General features: G+C 37.0%; 3 protein-coding genes across 3 annotated transcripts; 2 read left to right on the top strand and 1 right to left on the bottom strand.

Moving 5' to 3' along the window:
- Positions 1–8,459: 8,459 nt before the first annotated feature.
- Positions 8,460–9,420, top strand: LOC133316481 (glycine cleavage system H protein 2, mitochondrial-like). The gene is made up of 3 exons (XM_061518236.1): positions 8,460–8,538; positions 8,857–9,098; positions 9,295–9,420. The coding sequence occupies exons 1-3, from the start codon at positions 8,460–8,462 to the stop codon at positions 9,418–9,420; spliced, it is 447 nt and encodes a 148-aa protein (XP_061374220.1).
- A 1,084-nt stretch (positions 9,421–10,504) lies between these two features.
- On the bottom strand, positions 10,505–11,104 carry LOC133316480 (factor Xa inhibitor BuXI-like). The gene has a single exon (XM_061518235.1). It carries the CDS (start codon positions 11,102–11,104, stop codon positions 10,505–10,507), a length of 600 nt encoding a protein of 199 aa, XP_061374219.1.
- A 2,470-nt stretch (positions 11,105–13,574) lies between these two features.
- Positions 13,575–14,384, top strand: LOC133316479 (uncharacterized). Its single transcript, XM_061518234.1, has one exon. It carries the CDS (start codon positions 13,575–13,577, stop codon positions 14,382–14,384), a length of 810 nt encoding a protein of 269 aa, XP_061374218.1.
- Positions 14,385–22,257: the final 7,873 nt, after the last annotated feature.

The following is a 22,257-nucleotide window of genomic DNA, read 5'->3' as shown; positions in this document are numbered from 1 at the left end:
ATGCAGGATAGGTGAGTGGTAGCATATGCATCAAGGCAATTGAAACCGCATGAAGAAAATTATCCGACCCATGACCTTGAGCTTGCTGCAATTGTTTTCGGATTGAAACAGTGGAGGCATTTCTTGTATGGAACGAAGTTTGCCATATTCAGTGATCACAAGAGCTTGAAGTACTTGTTTGATCAAAAGGAATTGAATATGAGACAACGACGGTGGACTGAGTTCCTAAAAGACTATGATTTTGAATTGAAATATCATCCTGGCAAAGCTAATGTTGTAGCTGATGCACTGAGCCGAAAATCTGTGAGCGTAGCAAGCATGATGATTAGAGATTATGATGTGATTGAGAGGTTCAGAGATATGCAATTATCTAAAATCTTTCCATGTAGAATTTGTGGCATCGAAATTACAAGCATTGAGAATGAACTAATGACCAGAATTAAAGAAGCTCAATTGCAAAATGAAAGTGCTAAACGACTGAAAGGTCAGAGTGGTGTATCCTGCAATGATGAGGGTATACTATTATATCAGGGTCGTGTTGTTGTACCTAGGCAGTTGGCAGAGGAAGTAATGACAGAGGCTCACAAGGGTCATTTCACAGTTCATCCGGGAGCTACAAAGATGTATCAGGACCTAAAGATTAATTTCTGGTGGCCTGGTATGAAGAAAGACATTGCCGAATTTGTCTCTAAGTGTCTCATTTGTCAGAAGGTCAAGATTGAGCATCAAAAAGCCTTCTGGTATGTTGCAACCTCTGGATGTTCCTGAATGGAAATGGGAGAGTATCTCCATGGATTTCGTAGTGGGATTGCCACGAACACAGGCTAGTTATGATTCTATATGGGTGATTGTGGATAGATTGACAAAATCCGCACACTTTTTGCCAGTTCGGGTAGATTTCTCTGCTGAGAGATTGGCTAGGCTCTATGTGAAGGAGATTGTGAGGCTTCATGGGGTGCCTGAGAGCATTGTTAGTGATCGGGACCCGAAGTTCACTTCTCGCTTCTAGGGAGCATTGCAGGAGGCTCTTGGCACTCAGTTGATACTGAGCACTGCTTATCACCCACAGATTGATGGTCAGACTGAGAGGACCATTCAGACGTTGGAGGATATGCTGAGGGCTTGCACCCTGGAGCAGGGTACTGCATGGGATCGATATTTCCCGCTGGTTGAGTTTTTATATAATAATAGTTTTCATGCTAGTCTGGGTATGGCTCCCTACGAGGCCTTGTATGGTCGCAGGTGTAGGACACCTACTTGCTGGTCAGAGGTTGGAGACACAGAGCGGTTTGAATTGGATTTTGTTCAGGAGACTATTGAGCAGATCAAAATAATTAGGGATCGTCTGAAAAAGGCTCAGAACCGTTAGAAAAGTTATTATGATCTCATGCACCGACCTCTAGAGTTTGAGGAGGGAGATCATGTATTCCTGAAGTTGTCACCGGTTACGGGTGTTGGACGAGCCCTTGGAGTGAGGAAGCTGAGTCCGAGATTTATTGGACCCTACCAGATTCTTCGTAGGGTGGGACCGGTTGCCTACCAGCTTGCCTTACCTCCACAATTAACAAATTTGCACGACGTATTCCATGTTTCTCAGCTGAGGAGATATGTAGCTGATCCTTCTCATGTGGTTCAACCTGATAATGTTGAGATCCGGGAGAATTTGAAGACTCCTGTTGGGCCACTGAAAATACTCGAAAGAGATGAGAAGAGGCTGAGAAATAAATCCATTCCTATGGTGAAGGTCCAGTGGGAAGGAAGGACGCCTGAAGAGTCCACTTGGGAGCGGGAAGACGAGCTTCTCCGGCAATATCCTAAGTTTAAGGACAGGTATGTTCTTGATTTTGCGGACAAAATCGCTAAAAGGTGGGGTGACTATAATAGTCCTAACCTAATTAATTAGCAAATTACATGTAATTAAATAATTAAGCATGTTTTAATGAGTAAAATTATGTATAAGGCTTAATTAAATGAATTTGAGTCACTTTGGAGTTAAAAAGTGTACTCGGTGAAAATTAAGGGGTATAAATGAGTGTCAGCAAAAGTACCCAAAATATAAAATAAAAGTGGAAATATTCCTAGAATAATAATCCAGACTTTTGGGTAAAGTTTGGTAATTAATGGAGTTGAGTAGATAGACGAACCAATACCCGCTTAAAGTCACTTAACATAAGTTAAGTGACCAAAGCTACTAAAAGAGCCCCATTTTCCCCAATCCCCCGTCGAGCCAGAAAGAAAAAAAGGAGAAAGAAGAAGAAGGAGAAAAGAGGGAGAAGGAAGGGAGGAAGAGAGAGAGAGATCTATTCTCAACTGATTGGAGCGATTCAAAAGCCTAAATCGCTTAGAATCTCGCCCTCATCATTAATCCAAGCTTGGTTCTTAGTGGGGAGCTTTGTGTGGTGAGATATTGCCCCTCAAAGTTTCGCCCCTTTGTGAAATTTTGGGGTTTTGAGTGCTTCAACCTCCATTGAAGATTGAGGAGCCATCAATTCTTGGTTGTGTGACCATTGGTGGTAAGACTCTAACCCTTGAACCTTGTTTGCTTGGAAATTTCATGATTTAGGGTTTTGATAAATAGTGTTTTAGGGTTTTGTGAGAATTTAAGTAAATTGGCTATGTTGTGGTAGAATTGAGACTTAGCACATGTTGAGAAAAATGCTAGGAATGTCATTTAATCGGTGAAAATGAGCCTAGCTAGTTAAATGACTATACTTGGTATATTGCAAGATTATCATGCTTGTTGATGAGTATTCTCGCAATGTTGAGTTATGGTGTGGTTGATTGGTTATTGATTGTGCCTATATGGTGGTTAGGGTTGAGGCAATCAGACCAACCGTGATAGACCAACCATTGGAGCAAGGAGTGGAGTTGGATTAGCTCCTTGAACTAGGTAAGTTCATACCTTGTGGTTGATGAGTTGTATAAGTAGTTGATAGTAATGAAGTATTATTGATGCAATGTGTTGAATTGCATTACATCGTGAGTAGGTGTTAATAATTGAAGTAGATACTTGTTGAGATTGGTGAAAGAACAAAGGATAATTGGAAGCTTGAGATAAGCCTTCGGACCTTGGGTGTAATTCCCTTTATTGTTCCACCAAGCCCTGATTGGGTAGTGGTTGTAATAGTGTATGTAAATGCAATGAAATAGTTTAATGCTTTGTTATACGTATGTGTATGCATTTGGTGTGGCATAGGATGGTGGTTCCCTATGTTGGTATGTTGCATGACGATGCGTAAATCATACTTTGTAGTTTAGCTGGCCAGTAGGACTATTTGCATCTGAGTTTCCTTAGGACAGCTTGAGAGCTCGAGGGATTTCTCTTGGAGATGTATTGCACTTTGCATAGATATGTATTTACTGCATTATTATTGTTATTGCTATTACACTGATATGGAACTGTGGGGTGGAGAGATGCTCCAAGGACCCCTGGTTTACTGGATATATTCGTGTATCTCATCCCGTGTTGTGGGGACCCCCTTACAGGTAAGGATGCTGCAGGAGCCACCAGTGGCAAGTGGCCATACTTGGACTAGTATTGATGCATGACGATCCTGTATTTTGATATTATACATGTTGTTTTGTAGCTCACATGTATAGGATTGTAATTAATAGACAATTAATAGATGTATGTTCTGTTTATTTGGAATGGACTTAGCCTATGCTCATGCCTTTGGTTATCTCTTTGTTGATGGGAGCCAATGGAGTGATCATAGCGTTTTGTAAGCTAAGTTCCATGAATTGTAATGAACATGATTTGTAATTGATGAGTACTTTAAGTTTATTATATGTATGCTCATTAAGTATTGGATTGTAGAACTGGAAACTAAATTAGGTACCTAGTGCTAAATTGGGAAATGTTGAGAAAACAAAGACATCCTGTCCGGTTGACCAATTTTCATACCCAATATGATAGAATTGGACTTTGATGTCTCTATAGAAGTTGTAGAAATTTCTCTTAGCTTTCCATAGAGACCAAAATGATGTAATTTGAGTTAGTATAGCTCAAGTTATGAGTGGAAAACCATAGTTAGGTTAAATGACCTTGTTTTGGGTCACCCAGCCCTGTGGATGGCGCCTGGGGCGCCAGATTCACGCTTGGGGCGCCAAATTACAAAACCAGACAGTAGCATCCACGCTAAGGGCGCCACTCCCACGCTGGGGGAGCCAACTTTCTGTTTTCCCACGCTCTGGGCGTGGATCCCACGCTATGGGCGCGGGGTTCTGGAGATTTTGCACCCTTTTTCTTAGAAAATGCATAACTTTGGCTACGGTGCTCCGATTTGAGCGCGGTTTGAACCCACGCGTAACTAATGAAAAATCCTATAACATAGTAGTATATGGGAATCATAAAAGGATTTTAGAATTAATTTGATAATTAAAGAGATGAAGACATTTAACGACGTATTGTCAAGTAGAATGGGAATATAATATTAAGTTTAGTCCCACTATTCCGCGAAGCATATATAGTTATGATCACGCACTTGGTTATTTAAATATGGCTTTTTTAAAAAGGAAAAATTTATCTGGTTTTCTAATTGAACCAATGTGATTGTAACTGCGCTTAATGCCGTACGCAATGATAACAATCCGGTTCTAGAACGGGGTGTTACAACTTTAGTCCATTACATGCATCAAGGATTCATTTTTAGCTAAGGAAACTCAAGTTCATGGGTGGTAAGGCTTACCCAAGCTTAAAACAGAGGTGGATGATGCTCTTGTAGCTCACCAATCAGCCTCCAAGGTGCTGACTTTAAGGAACCACGAAAATGCAACACAAGGTGGGTCCTTTACACTCAAATGTGGCTTCTTGAAGCCTAAGATGCCATGACAATGGCCTCAACCAACCCAAGTCTCAAACTCAGCACAAAAACCCTCACCAAACAGAAGAAAACAACACCTTAAACTCAGAAAAGGGAGCACCTTACACTCTCTCAAGCCATGCACACTCACACAATGAGTTTTATAGAAAGAACCAAGAAGAAATGAGGTCTCTTGGCTCCAAAGGTGAAGGGAGGATGAAGGTGGTAAGGTGGCTGTTCAAACTTCATAAAATCTCACGTAGAGAAACTGAGCATGCCTAGGGTTATGTGCCAAAAGTTGTATATATAGTGTTTTAAGAATTAAACACACAGTATTAGCACTAATTGCTACGCTTAGTATTTTAATCCCAAACTTAGGATTCTGGACCTACTCATTTTTCTAAGATTTATCATATTTTTATTTTATTTTTCGCAGCACCTTTCTGGTACGCGCTTTTCCATAGCCAATATCAGTTCTGGCATCAGTTCTCATTATTTTAACTTGAAACTCGTTTTACAAGTCCTATATATTATTCTAGTGACATATACACACTTTTCATAATTTTTCGGGATACTTCTTCGGTACGCTTTTATACCGAGTAGCAGAACCGCTATCTGCATTTTTCGTCAGAAAAATGACTTTTAACATTATTTCGCACTTACCATAATTATTTAAGCCTCATAATAATTATTAGGGTCAATTATTTCCTAATTTTTCATAATTAATTAATTAACTTCCTTAATTAACGGTGCGAGTTCTTACATTCCCAGATTTCAAAACTAATTTTGCTTTTCGTTTGATCTTCTACTTATAAGCGAGGATGAGACAATGACAATCTTGTGATTATCCAGAGTCGTTCCCTGCACCATTTGATGGAGGTTGCCTCCTAATAGCTTGATTAAACGATAGGCATTGATTTCTCCATATGGGGATAAGGTCGACATGTCCTCTTGTACTGAATATCGAGGGTGATCTTCTGACCTTCAGGCACAACAAGTTGGTTGTATGCTCAGCTCCATGCCACACTATCCTTGGCTGCTTTGTTGTGCTCATTGCAGTGTCCTTTGTCTGCTCTTATTGCGCGCTGCAGTGTGCTTTTTGTCTGCTTTTCAGTAGCGCCAACAAAAGCAAAAGCAACAGTTAGTGGACTTGGAAAAATTAAAGCAAATGACAGCCTGGTGTTATCTTTTTTATTCCTTTTCTTCTCTACTTTATACGCTGGAGGTCGTTCCCTCTAGCAAAACAACATTTCTCGCATTTATATTAATATTTATGCTAAAACTACCTAAAAAGAGGCGAAAACTTTAGATGAACTTAAATATTGTTCAAAAAATAAAATGATAAATTCTAAAAAAAATAGAAATACTTAATTTTTAATACATTTAAAATTAAAAATAATATATTGATATTTTAATATATCAATTTATAAATAACATATATATATATATATTAATTTTTATTTATCAAATATTTATTTATTTAAAATATTTTTTTTCATTTTTTTACAATATATTGGTCTATCAAAAAAAAGATTTTTAAATAGTTTGAACGTGACTACATGAATAATTATTATTATTTTTACAATAAAATAAGGGATATGTTATTCTACCTCCTCTTACTTATCTTATATTTGCCTACCCCTCTCAATACAGTTAGATTATAATTTCACCAAATGATGGAGATTTGCGAGATAAAATAAATCTTTTTTATCCTTTACTATCTCTCACCCTTTCTCCTCCCACCCTTTCTCTCTATTGACGAAGACAGAGACAGAGAAGCACATAAGATCGATTAATCAAAATCCTTTGTGAGTTTGAATTGGTATTTTGTTCACTCTATTTGTTAAGACTCTTGTAAAGTAGTTTTGATGAGCGTGGTTGATGCGCAAGATGCTAATAGTATGGGGATGATTGGAATACCAAATCCCTAGCTTTCCCTCTCTTCAATGGAGCTTTAGCTACTAAAATTGTACCATTGTTAATACGCTTCAATAATAGTATGACTTAGAAAAGGGCCAAATAATTTTTTGTTGGAAACAATTCTTCCATTTTGCTAACAAATAAAGGTTTATTTCGAAAGTTCTAGTAACAAACATAAAACCTTGTTGCGAGTTTTAATTCATCCTCCATCTTTGTCGATAGAGAGAAAGGGTGGGAGACAATTAGGGGAGAGGAAGAGGTAAAAGAGTTTATTTTTCTCACAAATCTCAATCGTTAGATAAGATTATAATCTAACAGTAGTGAGAATGATAGGCAAAGGTTTATTTCGAAAGTTCTAGTAACATAAAACCTTGTTGTGAGTTTTAATTCATTCTCTGTCTTCGTCGATAGAGAGAAAAGGTAGGGAGACAATGAGGGGAGAAGAACAGATAAAAGAGTTTATTTTATCTCACAAATCTCAACCATTAGATAAAATTATAATCTAACAGAATTGAAAATGGTAGGCAAAGGTAGACAAAATAAAGGTAGGTAGAATAATATATTCAATAATTAAAATTATCCAATATCTAATAATTTCATCATTAATTAGTCTTAAAATTTCAAAAGTATAGATAAAATTAACAAAAGTATTACTTGAAGTTCGAATAACATTAAGCGGACAAATATTCCGTATATTAACTTAGATGCCTCCGTCACGTCCATGTCCCAGACTAGGTTGTTTCATTGGGTGCATAAAAGAAACTGCAACCTTCCACTTGTGATCAGCACTCACCTACTCAGCCACTTGATTAATGCATAAAAATAAAAATTGTAACTCTTTCCATTTTTATTAAATATTAACAAAAGAAGATAATATCAACTCTTTCTAAGGTAAGAATAAGAGGGACACTAACTAAAGTGTCACGTTTGGATAAAAAAATTACTAGACTGTCACTTCAATAATAAATTTTGTCAAAATGCCACGCTGCATAATTTGCTATCCAGTGTAGCGAATTACTTGCATGCATAATTCGTTACACTATGTAGCGAATTATGCTGCGTGACATTTTGGCAAAATTTACTGTTGGCGTGGCAGTCTGGTAACTTTTTTGTCCAAACGTGACAAAATGATCACTGTTCCAGAATAAGAAGTTTACATTCAATTTTAATAATTAATCCACTCATATCTAATGGTTCATTTATTAAATAAATTAAAATTATTAAACATAAATAGAATAATGATCATTAGATTGATATAATTAATATAAATAATGATAAATGCTTGCTTTTTGACTTTGCATATGTGATCATTTATAAAATCTTGAGTAAAGTCTTTTTTAATTCCTCACAAAAAACGGTCTTTAATTTAGTCTCTTACAAAAAAAAGAAAAAGAAATAGTTGTTTGGTTCTTGTGAAATTCAAAGTGAATTCATTTTAATCTTTTTGAGGGATTAATGTGGATCTTTTTTAAATTTGTGAGGAGTCACAATTTTAACTAAATGAGTCCACTTTGAATTTCTCAAGACCTTGAAACTAATTTTTTTTTTTTGTAAGAAATTAAAGTTGAGATCTTATTTTTTATCAGGGACTCAAAATAAACTTTACTCTAAAATGTTTAGTAAAATTCACTAATCCTTTGTACTAAAAAAAAAATCACTAATCCTACAAGTTTTTAGTAAAAAAAAAAAAAAAAGGTCATTGAGAAGCAGGTTGAAGAGAGAGAGAGAGAGAGAGAAATGGCTTGCAGTCAGTTGTGGGCTTCAAGAGCTGCGTCATACCTCAGGATCTCTGTCTTTCACAGAGGCTTTTCTAATGGTAATCTTTTAATTTCTCTCTATTATACCCTTGCTCATATGTTTTCTTTCGGTGATCACTTACATTATTGTCTTGTTGTCATGTCATGTCATAATGTTGATGGAATAACTGTGGATCTTGAATATACATAACCTTTCATTTATCATTCAATGTTTCATTTTTAATTTCGGGTCTCATATTTTGGATGGAAAATAGTTCTTGTAATTCTGATGTATAATATTAAAGAAACATAGTACTCACTCACATTTAATATTAAGAATAAGGTATTTTTTTTTTTTTTGACAAATCTACCTTCCCTTTCTGTGCTATTATATACAGTTTTGAAAGACCTGATGTATTTGGATTCTCATGAGTGGGTGAAGGTTGGTGAAAATTCTGCAACTGTTGGTATAACTGATCATTTGGGTGATGCTGTATACGTTGAATTGCCAGAAGTGGGAGCAACTGTAAGACAAGGAGGTAATTTTGGTGCAGTTGAAAGTGTGAAGGCAACTAGTGATATTAACTCTGTCTCGGGGAAGATTTTTGGGATATTCAAGTGTGATGGAATCCCACAATCAGTGTTGTGTTTATTTCCTGTCATTTTTTATCAACATGAACACAATGTGAATGTAAATGCAGATCAACCCGACTCAAAAATCGTGTGTCGTGTCAGTACGTAGTGTATTGAGTTGTCACCGCTAGTACTCTGAATTTGGGATCATTAGCCTAACATAATTTGTGTTTTTATGTTGTCCTGCTTTTCTTCTTTTATAGGTCAACTCAACCGCTTATGAAGATGGATGGATAATTAAAGTCGAAATGAGTAACAGTGGTGAACTTAATAACTTGATGGATTCAGATCAGTACTCCAACTTTTGTGAAGAAGATTCCAAGCACTGATAGTAGTGTTGCCAATCATGTGTCTTGACTACTTTTTTTTGCATTTCTCATGAGCTTCAATTTCAGTGGGGTAATAATTTTCTCTCTTTGCCTTGGAAATATAAAATTGACAATGTGAGAAATTTGACAGCAACAAAATCATAGGCTTTTTGAAGTAGTGCCAAATTGTTAGATTAGATTTGGTTTGGGAAAACAAGCTTTTATATCATGATCAGACAGCAGTTATCATGAGTTTCCTGAATTTAAGATTTACAATGACAAAGTTTTCATATTCTTTACATGATAAATGTCAGTTGCGTATGACATATTAAATCATTGATAGTTTAGAATGTTTCTTTTCTTTCCCTCAAGCCGGTTAGCTTGTGGAATAGTTGTTTATTGTCCCTTTAAAAATTAGGGATAAAAAATTCAGTAAATATATTTTATTTAAGAAAAAAATTGTAAGTTATACTCCTTGCACATTTTTAGGCATACATCACATCTATCCGATCAAAACTTTTACATATATATAGATGTGAGGCAATAGATGATGTATATTAATTATTTTGTTGAGATACTTATCACTAATCGTTTATATGAAAAATGTTGTTCCACATTAATCCTCTCTTTGCTCTCCCTTGCCAGAACAACATCAATTGATTCAAAAACAGCCAAGTAATAGTTCATTGTCTCAACAAAACGCTGCAAGAATGGAGCATTATTGGTGTTGAACTCTTGCTCAACCAGAGTCACGACCTTAGGAGACAAATCTTTAATTCTTTTGTCCTTGTAATTTTCAAAGTAATTGCCAGAGCAACAATTTCATGCCATCTTTACCATAAATTATTTGTTGTCCTACACCGCAACCAATGATTTGCTGAAGGGGAACAATTTTTCATTTATATCTATGAAAGTGGCTAGACCCTGCATTTAGAAATGCAACCCATAAAATGCAACTCTGGCCTGCAGATTTAGTTACAACTATCCAAGTTCAAAAACCATACTAATTTTTTGAATTACAAAGGATTGAACCTAAGACTTATTCTTAACCCCGCATTGCCTTAGCACTTTGATCTAAGGCCATGAATAACACGCAGGATAATACTTATTCATATGCTACAAGAGCTTTATCTGCATTCTGGAACTTAACTGCAAACGCTCCTCCATAGAGAGATAAACGATTTTTTCCATCACTATCAGTATATATCCCAACATCTTCACAAGTTGAGGAGTTTGTAGCACTACAAAAAACAAACTTGTAACCTAAGTCATACTCCTTAATTTGGAAACTTCCCATCTTAATTTGATGACTCAGGTAACCTTCAGCACTGTTAATGGCTACATACCACACTTTGGCTAATTCATCCATGACAATCATCCAAGTGGATGAATTATTAGTGAACTTGATACTTACATTCTCATCTGTAAGAATGATCATTGTTCCAAGAGAGTTTGAAATTGATACTGACAAGCCAAGACAGTTCTTTGAGGCAGATTGAACAACAGCAAGTGGTTGTTTCACCCCAATGCTAGCATATGTAACTCCACCACCCTCTCCATTGAAACATGGCAAGATGTAGTAGTCACCACCATTTTCTACCCATTTACCATCTGTGTCAAGCACACTAGCAATGGAAAACTTCAGTTTTATGGTAAAGGCAAGGAGAAGGAACAAGAGGGGAAGCAAGGTAGTTGTTATGGTCATTGTTCTGTGCTTTTGTTTCAGAGGATGGGAAAGTAGTGAGCTTTAGTAGCATACATTTATACATGGTTGAGTACAGGTACTATACATGGAAAACACGAGGAAATTTATGGAAAACGTGGAAAGAGATTATGAATGTTAACATCACTTAGTAGTTATTGATAGAGACCAGTACAATCGCGCGATAAACGGGTACAATATTTTATTTAACATAAGATTTTATATTAGCAGCACGAGAAAATAACAGGACTTACAGTAGTACATATTTCACAATGGAGTATTCTAATGTTTTGATATTACAATTAAAAAATCACCACTAATACCATCCTCCTTATTCCATAAAGGTAGCTGGAATTATGAGCCTATATGCTTATACTATCAATCCCCGATTGAGAAAAGTCTAACATATACATGTAAATAAAGACAAAATAGCATGGATACGAGTAAAGGTAGCTAGCAACAATCTTATAACAAAAGTATGCTTTCATTTTCTGTACTAAAACATGCTAATTTTGTTACTGACTTCAGTGAGGGAGTATATTGCTTGTATTTTATATTTCCTTCCCCACTGTGGACATCCCTGCCTATGAAGATTTATATTTTGGCATAATGCCATTCATGGCAATTGAAGCACTGTTTGAATTTCTCCATAGGTTCATCAATAATCCGATTAATTCAGTTTAAGTCGGGCAAGGCCACATTGGCAAAACTCTCCTTACTAATTGAGTTGCATATCCATGACTAGAACTCGAGATTACTGGTTAAACTGGAATAATCCAATTGATCCATGTGCATGGTAGCTTGACAATTAAAGCATTGAATATTATATTTATCATATATTTTTCCTCCTCCTAATCTAAATTCATAGCCTCTTGTTCTTGGTGGTTGTTCACTTCAATCTTCATTATTATAGTTATGGCCACTTCATATTCATATTCCACCAAAACCTTTGTTGGAAATATTTCCTATATTATTTGTAAATATTTGTTTCCTTATTTCATTATAATTTGGGTCAAGTCTGAGCTAAGCCTATTAGGATTTCTATATATTTTACACTCGTGTATCAATTCAATATATGGATTTATTCAATGTTCATTTCGTCTCTTATTCTTCTACATGGTATCAGAGCCTAACGAGAGGAATCTTGATCCATTTTTTTTCTTCGGTGAACCCATACTTCAAGCACCTCAAAATCTTTCTTTGGGATCTGGACTGAAAGGTTGCGGCTACACTATCTTCAAACTCAGATCCTGGAAAATCATTCCGTCGAATTGCGAAAGTGATTTAAAATATGAGTTTCTCTCGATGAGATCTTCGAATAGACACCTTACTCGCTCAAATACAACAATCTTGCAGTATTAGCTCGTGTTTTTGATTTGAGCGAGTAAGGTATCTACTCGAAGATCTCATCGAGAGGAACTCATATTTTAAATCACTTTAGCAATTCAAAGGAAGGATTTTCCAGCATCTGAGTTTGAAGATATTGCAACTGCAAGCTTTCAGTCCAGCTCCCAGAAACTTTAGCCAGTTTTAGGAAGTGAAACCTATTGGGCTTTGTTCTACTCGTCGATACGATCGTTTTGAGTGGTCACTAGACTTAAACAGAGATGGGATGAAGGAGATATGGCGATTTGAAGTTCCTGATACATTTTCCTGCGAATTTTAATAACCAGGAAATATTTTGGTGAGTTTTGGGCAGTAGGGGTAGTCCATCTTAGGGTTTTTGGGCATTCCTGGTCTGTTATGGAAAATTCCAACTCTAAAGAGTGGTTTGACAAAATTTAGTGTCTTTGAAGTCTGTTAGTGGTGACGCACAAATCCCCTCCTTCCGATTAGTTTTGTGATCTGACATCTCTGATTTTCTTTAGGTGATTATGGATTCTCCTATCTCTTCTATTTCTGAGTCTCCGACTGCTCGAGGATGTAAACCCTCTGTAATTTGATAGCATAGCTGACGTGTCATTAGTTAGTTACGTGTCATTAGATGTATTAAATGCATGTTAACCAAGTTAGTTATTCTGTTTTATCACTTGTATATAAATACCCTGTATGTTGTTAATTACAGTTCAGTTTTTCATAATCAATCTTTATATGTTGTTCTTCTTCTCTGTTCTCTATCTGAAATGGGTTTCATCTTCTACCTTCATCTTCTTCCTTATTGCTTTCATGGTATCAGAGCCTGAAGCTCTGGTATCCATCATCTTCCGCTAGTTCTAACAAAAGCTTTTCCATGGATGAACCACACTTCACCATGGAGAATCCAAACCAAACAGAAAACCAAGACCCAAACCAAAATCCAAACCAAAACCTCAATCAAGTACATAATCCAAAGAAAGATCAGATCCAATTTTCTGATTTCCTAAATAATCCACGAAATCCTCTTTACCTACATCCTAATGAAAATCCATCCACCATACTGGTTTCACCACTGTTGCATGGCTCCAATTATCACTCCTGGTCACGAGCTATGAGGATGGCTCTAAGTTCAAAGAACAAACTATGCTTCGTAGATGGTTCCATGAAGATACCTTCGAGATCTGATGAGAACTACTCAGATTGGGAGCGATGCAATAACACTGTTCTAGGCTGGATCCAAAGATCAATTGATGCTTCCATTGCACAATCGATTTTATGGATTGACTATGCTAAAGATGCTTGGAATGATCTTAAGGATAGGTTCTCCCAGGCTGACATATTCCGGATTTCAGATTTGCAAGATGATATTTGCAAACTGGAACAAGGAGACAGATCAGTGGCTCAGTATTTCACTGAATTGAAGATTCTATGGGATGAAGTTGATAATCTGATTCCTCTTCCAAGATGCACATGTCAGGTACAGTGTTCTTGTGGTGGTTATAACATAATGCGAAAAATCAGAGATAGAGACTGTGTGATTAGATTTCTTAAGGGGCTGAATGATCAATATGAACATATTAGTTCCAAAATTATGTTAGTTGATCCACTTCCTGTTGTGAACAAAGCCTTTTCCATGATAATCCAACAAGAAAGAAAGTTAAGTGGAACTGCTCCAAATCATGCTGCAGACACTACTCGAGCTTTCACTTATGCATCTGCATCCAAGAATGCTACAAACACAGAAAAAGGAAAGGCTACCTTCAATAAAGGAAGTAACAATGCAAGAGGAAAAGGACAACAATACTGTACTCATTGTAAAATGACAAATCACACAATTGAGAGCTGCTACTTCAAGCATGGATTTCCTCCTGGTTATAAGTCAAGAAGGAGTGTAAATCAGATAGCTACTTCTGGAAATGGTTCTTAAACAGAACAAAGTGCAATTTTCACTGCTGAACAGCACCAACAACTACTCAAATTGTTGCATTCTAACACAAGAGCAGATAACCATTCGACTAACTTGGTGCAAGCCTCTGCTATGACAGCAGAAAGACCATACTCAGCAGGTAAACCACTTCATGAATGGATTTTGGATACAGGTGCCACGGATCACATCTGCTTCCAACAATCCAGTTTTACTTCCTTGCACAAAATAGCCCCCATATCCATTAATCTACCAAATGGACACCAAATTATTTCCAAGTTCAGTGGAGTTGTTGATATAACTGATACATTAAGCTTGAAAGATGTCTTATATGTTCCTGATTTCAAGGTTAATTTGATTTCAGTTCCAAAACTCCTCAAAACTACACCTTATTTCCTTACTTTTTCTGACTCAAACTGTGTTATTGTACAGAACCATACCAAGGAAATGATTGGTTCAGCTGAACTCACAAGAGGACTCTATGTGCTAATCATCCCAAAGACCAAATCACGACAACCTTTTCTAGGATCACAGATTCATAGTTTTCCTTTACATTGTAATTTTTCTGATTCGGATGTTACCTTAAATAGTGATCATGTGCTTTGGCACTATAGACTTGGACATGTATCACATACCATTTTAAAGACTTTGTCATCTCAATATACTTTCATTCCAAATAAACATGTTGTTCCCTGTGATGTCTGTCAATTTTCTAAGCAACAAAGATTGCCATTTCCAGTAAGTACATCTAAGTCCACAAAATTTTTCGAATTGTTGCATGCTGATATTTGGGGGCCATATGCCACAAGATCCATACATGGTCATAGATACTTCCTTACCCTTGTTGATGACTTCACAAGATACACTTGGGTCATTATCATGAAATGCAAATCAGAAACTTCCCATCATCTAGAAGGATTCATTTCCTACATGGAAAATCAATTCCAAGTTTCCTTAAAAACCCTCAGAACTGATAATGGTTCTGAATTCAATATGCATTTCTTTTTTCATAAAAAAGGAATTCTTCATCAAAGGTCTTGTGTAGAGACACCCCAACAAAATGGGATTGTAGAACGAAAACATAAACACATTTTAAATGTGGCCAGATCTCTTGTCTTTCAAGCAAACATCCCCCCAAAATTATGGTGCTATACTATATCCCATTCTGTCCATATCATTAATCGGGTTCCTACACCATTACTTGACAATGTTTCACCATTTGAAAAACTCTTTAAGAAAGCACCTGATTTGCATGACTTGAGAATATTTGGATGCCTTTAATATGCTTTTACATTACTTTCTCACAGATCCAAATTTTCCAAAAGGGCAAGAAAGTGTATTTTCCTTGGCTATAAACCAGGCATGAAAGGTTACATTTTATATGACTTCATTGCAGGTTCTGTTTTTATTTCTAGACATGTTCAATTCTTTGAACATTATTTGCCTTTCCTTCACACTTCTTCACCCAACACCAATATAGTTCATCCTTGTCCACCTCCACCCTTGAGTGACTTTGATCATAGCTTTCACCCACTACAGCAGAACCAAACTATACACACAAATCCAACTCAAATAACAGATCTAATACAGCAACATCAAAACCATTCTCCAATACCAGACCTGCATTCATCTCATCTCCCTCAATCTGATGATGATACCACACTACATGACCCTTCTCCATGCACCAACACACAACCCTTAGCTGACCCTAATCCTCCTCCTCGTAAGTCCTCTAGATTCAAACAACCTCCTAAATATTTGGATGATTATCATTGGAGTCTCTCTACTGCTACAGCTGATTCATCATCTCCAGGTACATCATCTGTCCTTTATCCATTATCCACAGTTTACACCTTTGATAATTGTTCCTCACAACATACACATTACTGCCTTACTTTGAGTTCCTTGATTGAACCCACATCCTATAAACAAGCTTCACAACAGCAGTGTTGGATTGATGCTATGCACACAGAACTTGCTGCCTTGGAACTTAACCACACCTGGTCTTTAATTGATATACCTGCTGATGTTAAACCCATTGGATGTAAATGGGTATACAAAATAAAAATGAAGGCTGATGGCTCCATAGAGAGGTACAAGGCACGGTTGGTTGCTAAAGGATACAACCAAATGGAAGGTATTGATTATTTTGATACCTTCTCACCGGTTGCCAAGATGACAACAGTCAGGGTTCTTCTCTCCATTGCTGCAGCTCGAGATTGGGATCTTATCCAGCTTGATGTCAACAATGCATTCCTTCATGGTGAGTTACATGAAGATGTATACATGCTTCCACCCCCAGGATTAGGTACTGCTTCTTCTGGCAAGGTTTGCAAACTACACAAGTCTCTATATGGCCTAAAACAAGCTAGCAGACAGTGGTATGCACGTTTGTCAAGCTTTCTGGTTTCTCTTGGTTATAAACAATCCACTGCAGATTATTCTTTGTTTGTTCGAAATCATGATTCAACATTTACAGCACTCTTAGTCTATGTTGATGACATAGTCATCACAGGCACCAGTTCTCACGAGATTCAAAAGGTTAAGTGCTTGCTTGCTGCTGAATTCCAACTCAAAGACTTGGGTTCTTTAAAAAAAATTTTGGGACTTGAAGTCAGTCGCTCCAATACAGGTTTAGTTCTTAACCAAAGAAAATATACTTTGGATCTCTTACAAGACAGTGGCCTCTTGGCTTGTAAACCAGTGAGTACCCCCATGGATCATTCTTTCACATTACAAAGAATACAAGGCGAACCATATTCTGATCCTGCTTCTTATCGTCGTCTCATTGGTCGATTATTATATCTTACAAACACACGCCCAGACATCACATTGGCTGTCCAGCAACTTTCTCAATATGTTGCTAATCCCATGACACTACATTTCCAGGCATCTACTAGAATTTTGAAGTACCTCAAATGCTCTCCTGCAAAGGGATTATTTTTCCCACGATCAAACAGCCTTCATTTATCTGGATTTGCAGATGCTGATTGGGGGTCTTGCCTTGATACTCGACGTTCAATCACTGGTCAGTGTCTTTTTCTTGGTTCTGCTCTCATTTCATGGCGTGCCAAGAAGCAACACACTATCTCAAGATCCTCCACTGAGGCTGAATATAGAGCTTTGGATTCCATCACTTGTGAAATCCAATGGCTCACATTTCTCCTTGCTGATCTTCAAGTAGATACCTCAGTTCCTGCTTCTCTCTATTGTGACAACAAGTCTGCAATATACCTGGCTAACAACCCAGCCTTTCATGAAAGATCCAAACACATTGAGCTTGATTGTCACATCATTAGGGAGAAGCTACTTGATGGTCTCCTAAAGCTGCTTCCTGTTTCTACAAAGGATCAACTTGCTGATCTCTTCACAAAACCCTTGCATCCAGGGCCCTTTCGATCTATTGTCTCCAAGCTTGGTCTTTTGGACATCCACAGTCCAGCTTGCGGGAGGGTGTAATCTGATAGCATAGCTGACGTGTCATTAGTTAGTTACGTGTCATTAGATGTATTAAATGCATGTTAACCAAGTTAGTTATTCTGTTTTATCACTTGTATATAAATACCCTGTATGTTGTTAATTACAGTTCAGTTTTTCATAATCAATCTTTATATGTTGTTCTTCTTCTCTGTTCTCTATCTGAAATGGGTTTCATCTTCTACCTTCATCTTCTTCTTTATTGCTTTCACCCTCTAAGGGTCGATTACTTTGCACTCATTGTCATCGGACCAATCATATTGTTGATCATTATTGGAAGCTTCGTGGCAAGCCACCTCAGCCTCCTCGGACTGCACCAAAACCTCCTGCCTCTCTTAATGAATTTATGACTTGGTGGTCTAAGAAACAAGCATCTGGTTCTACTACCTCCATTGCTCCATCTGGTAATTCTTATGCTGGGATCTCTCAGTTACAATCTCTGGGCCCTTGGACTCTTGATCTGGGGCTTCTAACCACATTTATAGTAATAAGTCTCTACTCACCTCTCTTTGTACTAATGGTTCATTTCCTTCTATTACTTTGGCCAATGGGTCTTCGGTCTAATCTTGTGGGATCAACACTGTTCTTTTTTCCCTACTTTATCTCTGGATCTTGTTCTTTATATTCCTGATTCCCCTTTTAATTTACTTTCCATTAGTCATTTGACCAAATCCTTTTATTGTATGGTTTCTTTTACGAAAACTTATGTCATTTTATAGGACAGGAGTTCGGGGAAGGTGATTGCCAGAGGATGTGAGTAGGGGTATAAATGAGCTGAGTCGAGTCAACCTTTAGCTTAAACGTGCCAAGCCTAAGAAAAATATTTTGAGCTTGGCCTTGCTCATTAGCTTGGTACGAGCTAAATTCTAGGCTTGACTTGGCTTGTTTATAAAAATTAAAGGCTTGGCTTTGCTCATTTATAATTATAAAATATATTTTTTTTCCAAACTCACATATGTCCAAATGTTGAGACTATAAAAGCATCAAATTTTGTATTCCTTCGTCAGAGAAAAAAATCATAGAACCCTGTAACATCCCTCATAATTAGGGACTTCTATAAATTATAATTAAGAAGGTGTAGCAAACTTGAAATTCGAATAAAACATAGGTTTAGAGTGGAATTTATTTAAGCCAGGAAATTTATTTGATTTGCATGTACGCGTGAGTGGATATATACATATATACTTTGAGAAATCAAGGCTCTAGTTAAAAGAATAGGATTAATTTAATATAGCCTATGAAAATTCTAGATAATGCTTAGAAGGACTATGAAATGATAATCAATAAATGTCAGTGAGCAATGCTCATTAAGAGATGATAGTGGGACCCTTTAGTAACCTCTAACCTATCTTAAAGAAAATCTTGATTACTTGTGTAAGTATCCAAAGAAAAATCAAATCAGCCCTTGTACCATCCTATACGCCTAGTAGAGGGCTGGGAAATCAGCATGTATCTGTTTGATTAGATGAAAATAATCACCTTGCATGTAATTCCATTGGTCAATGGCAAGTAATCTTATTGATCTATGACAACCCTCATTTATCTTATATATCTTGTTTCCCCTCCATGTGCGCAAAGGGTAAGAAATAATTCTGATCTCCAGGCATTAGAAGCCAATGCATGTCCTTGAGGTGTCAAGCTAAATCTTTCCAATCTCTTACATGAAGGCCACCTTTCGCCCATGGCATTGCATGAATGCCACTTGTCTCATCTTTGGACACTTGGATGATTTCTCCTACATGTTTCGGCCAACTCCCTCTTGACCAAGGGATTTCATTCTATTAGTCTAAAAGTCTGATCCTCATTTAGTTTCCTCTATGCGTATGAGAGATCACCAAAGCCAAACCATCCACACATTCTGAACATAGCTAGCTAATTCCCCATTAAACCGTAAGCATAGAAAACCAACTATTGAGACATACTTCCTTTCTTCTCACTAGTCGGCCATGTACCAAGGAGTCAAGAGGTATAGTGTCCTATCCACTTCCTTGTTCACCTCCTTCTCTCAACGGTTAATAAAGATCTTCCACTGCATGCAGTTACTTTGAGCCACTCTCCATTCCTTCCCTTGTTTCGGCCGAGACCCCTCAAAGAGGTGTGGTATCCCTTCACTGCTTCTTGTTTCTTTTGCGGATCAGTTCCGAGTCAAAGTTCCATTGAATGTACTTGCTTCAGCTGTGAACAAATCAGCTTTTCCCTTGCGTGCCGTTGGAACCGTCCTCCTGAAGCATCGGAAAGGTGAAGGATTGTCTACTGTTCGAGTGGGGATTCGTTATGCACATATGAGTAGGTAAACAATTTCAAACTCTCCTTCTTTTTTCCCTCACTGTTTTGGCCGTGGCATACATATTGAGAAGAGAAAATTTTGTTTTATCATTCCTACACTTTCTGTCCGGTTAGCATAGGTTTCATAGGAGGATAAATTTCCCAACTTCCCTCATCTGTTTCTGTTGTATGAGTGTCCTAGGAAATCAAACTCTGTTATCACTACCTCTTTGTTTCTGCTCACTGTACAGCTTTGATATTAAGGCATACAAGTCTAAAAAAAAATGAATTATGAACTTGTAAGAGAGCATTTTCGTGCCTTAGGACCGTTTCTTTGGACCAGAATGGTAATATAGACTTGCATGTGATAAATCTGTATGGACCGTAGGTTTAAAGGCCTCCTTCTCACACCCTAGCCTTGAAGAGAAAAATATGTAATTGAAAATGTTTAAGTCACTAGTTAATAACATCAAAAACCGAATATGAATGCTAATGGAACTTTGGATTCTTCGTTGATTATAATGGAATAAATTCTGCTTTGGGGAACCTTGATATGTACTAAGTCCTATATAAATTAAATAAACAGCATGATATATAGGCTTTCTTTTGCGCACCATAGGAGTGGGAAGTAGAAATTGTATGATTGAAACCTTGAGAATTTTCTGTATGTAAAACCGATGCTGTTTGGGATTGGAAATCTTAGAATTATTCGTTGTTACGCGTCTGAAAAAAATTATTATGGAATCCGAATATGGTTAGGAACAGCATCCTAAAAACCGATTAGGAATTTAAGGAAAAATGGGCTAAAAACATATGTTGTATGTAGGAAATTTGTGACGTACGATTCTGACTTGAAACCTTGTTGCTTAGGTGCGCATAACTCGTGAATAGGGATTACTTCGCTGCTGTTTGGTAAATTGTTGTGGCACGCGAGGTATGTGTAGGCGGTATTACTTAATGTGACTATTGGCTAGTGTATGGAATTGTGATGTGTTGCTCACATTTGTTCTATGTATGTTATGATGATGATGAGCCAATGGTAAGAATATGAAAGAATGATATGATATATGCATGCATTTTACATCATAATACATTTTTCTGTTGGGTGCGATTGCATAACATGGCATGTAAAGTTGATTCATGACATATTGAATATATATATTTATATTGAGGACATGTGACTGAGCATGCATCATATAGGCATGCCTGGTAGCAGGAGAGGGGACACTTGGCTTCAGTCCGCATAGGTTCCACAGTGGGATTCACCTTCATGGGAGCCATTAGGAATACCCACTGTGATGCTACGCGCACGACGGTGCTATGAGCGTAAAGGAAAAAGGGCATTATATACGCGTTATGATATATGATGAAAAGGATTAAATGTTTGAAGTGACTATTTATGATTTTGTGCCTAGTTAATACTGTTGCATTTGGTTTTGTTGCCACACTACTGGGTTTATTCTCACCCCTTTGGGGCTGCAATTTTTAAATTGCAGGAGGACGTAAAAGCATTTGAGGACTTGAATGTTGAGCTCTGTTATATTTTTGCTGCTGTCTGGATTTATTCACTGTTGACTGTTTTAAGCTTGGGATGATTGTATTATGTGGTACTTGATGATTTTTGGATGACTGTAAAACTATGACTTATTTCTGCTTTAAGTCTTTTTATGAACAGCGGCTGCTTTAAGAAATCTGAAATGTTTTGCGAAAAGGGACTTTCTTAACGTTTATCAAATGCTGAATTTTTAACGATTTACGGACAACTTACGAGTTATGTTTCGAGGGGCAAATGAACTCCGATTTACTATTATTTTATATGCACGTGAAGCCCCAAGCGTCTACTTTCAGATTCTGGAACACGTACAAAAATATTTTGAAAACTCGATTTGATATTGATTTTGTACACGAACTGTTTTTGGGAAAATTCCAACTTTGCAAACAGCAAGGTTTTTACAAAGTTTTATCAAGAAAATCTTATTAGCTTTCCACTTTCATCACTCAAAGGTATTTTAAAAGAAAAAGTTCGCTACAGAATTCCGCAATTCTAATAACGATTAGCAAACGACTCTCTTGGATGCATACAAGGGAGGGTGTTACAAACCCACTCAGTCAACATATATTTTAAGATCGAATA

The sequence above is a fragment of the Gastrolobium bilobum genome, unplaced genomic scaffold (assembly GCF_033153095.1).
Source record: "Gastrolobium bilobum isolate Gb01-03AN ecotype WA unplaced genomic scaffold, APGP_CSIRO_Gbil_v1 utg117731, whole genome shotgun sequence".
Taxonomy (NCBI): domain Eukaryota; kingdom Viridiplantae; phylum Streptophyta; class Magnoliopsida; order Fabales; family Fabaceae; genus Gastrolobium; species Gastrolobium bilobum.
Note: the sequence above shows the minus strand (reverse complement) of the source record. Positions and strands in the feature narration are given on the sequence as shown.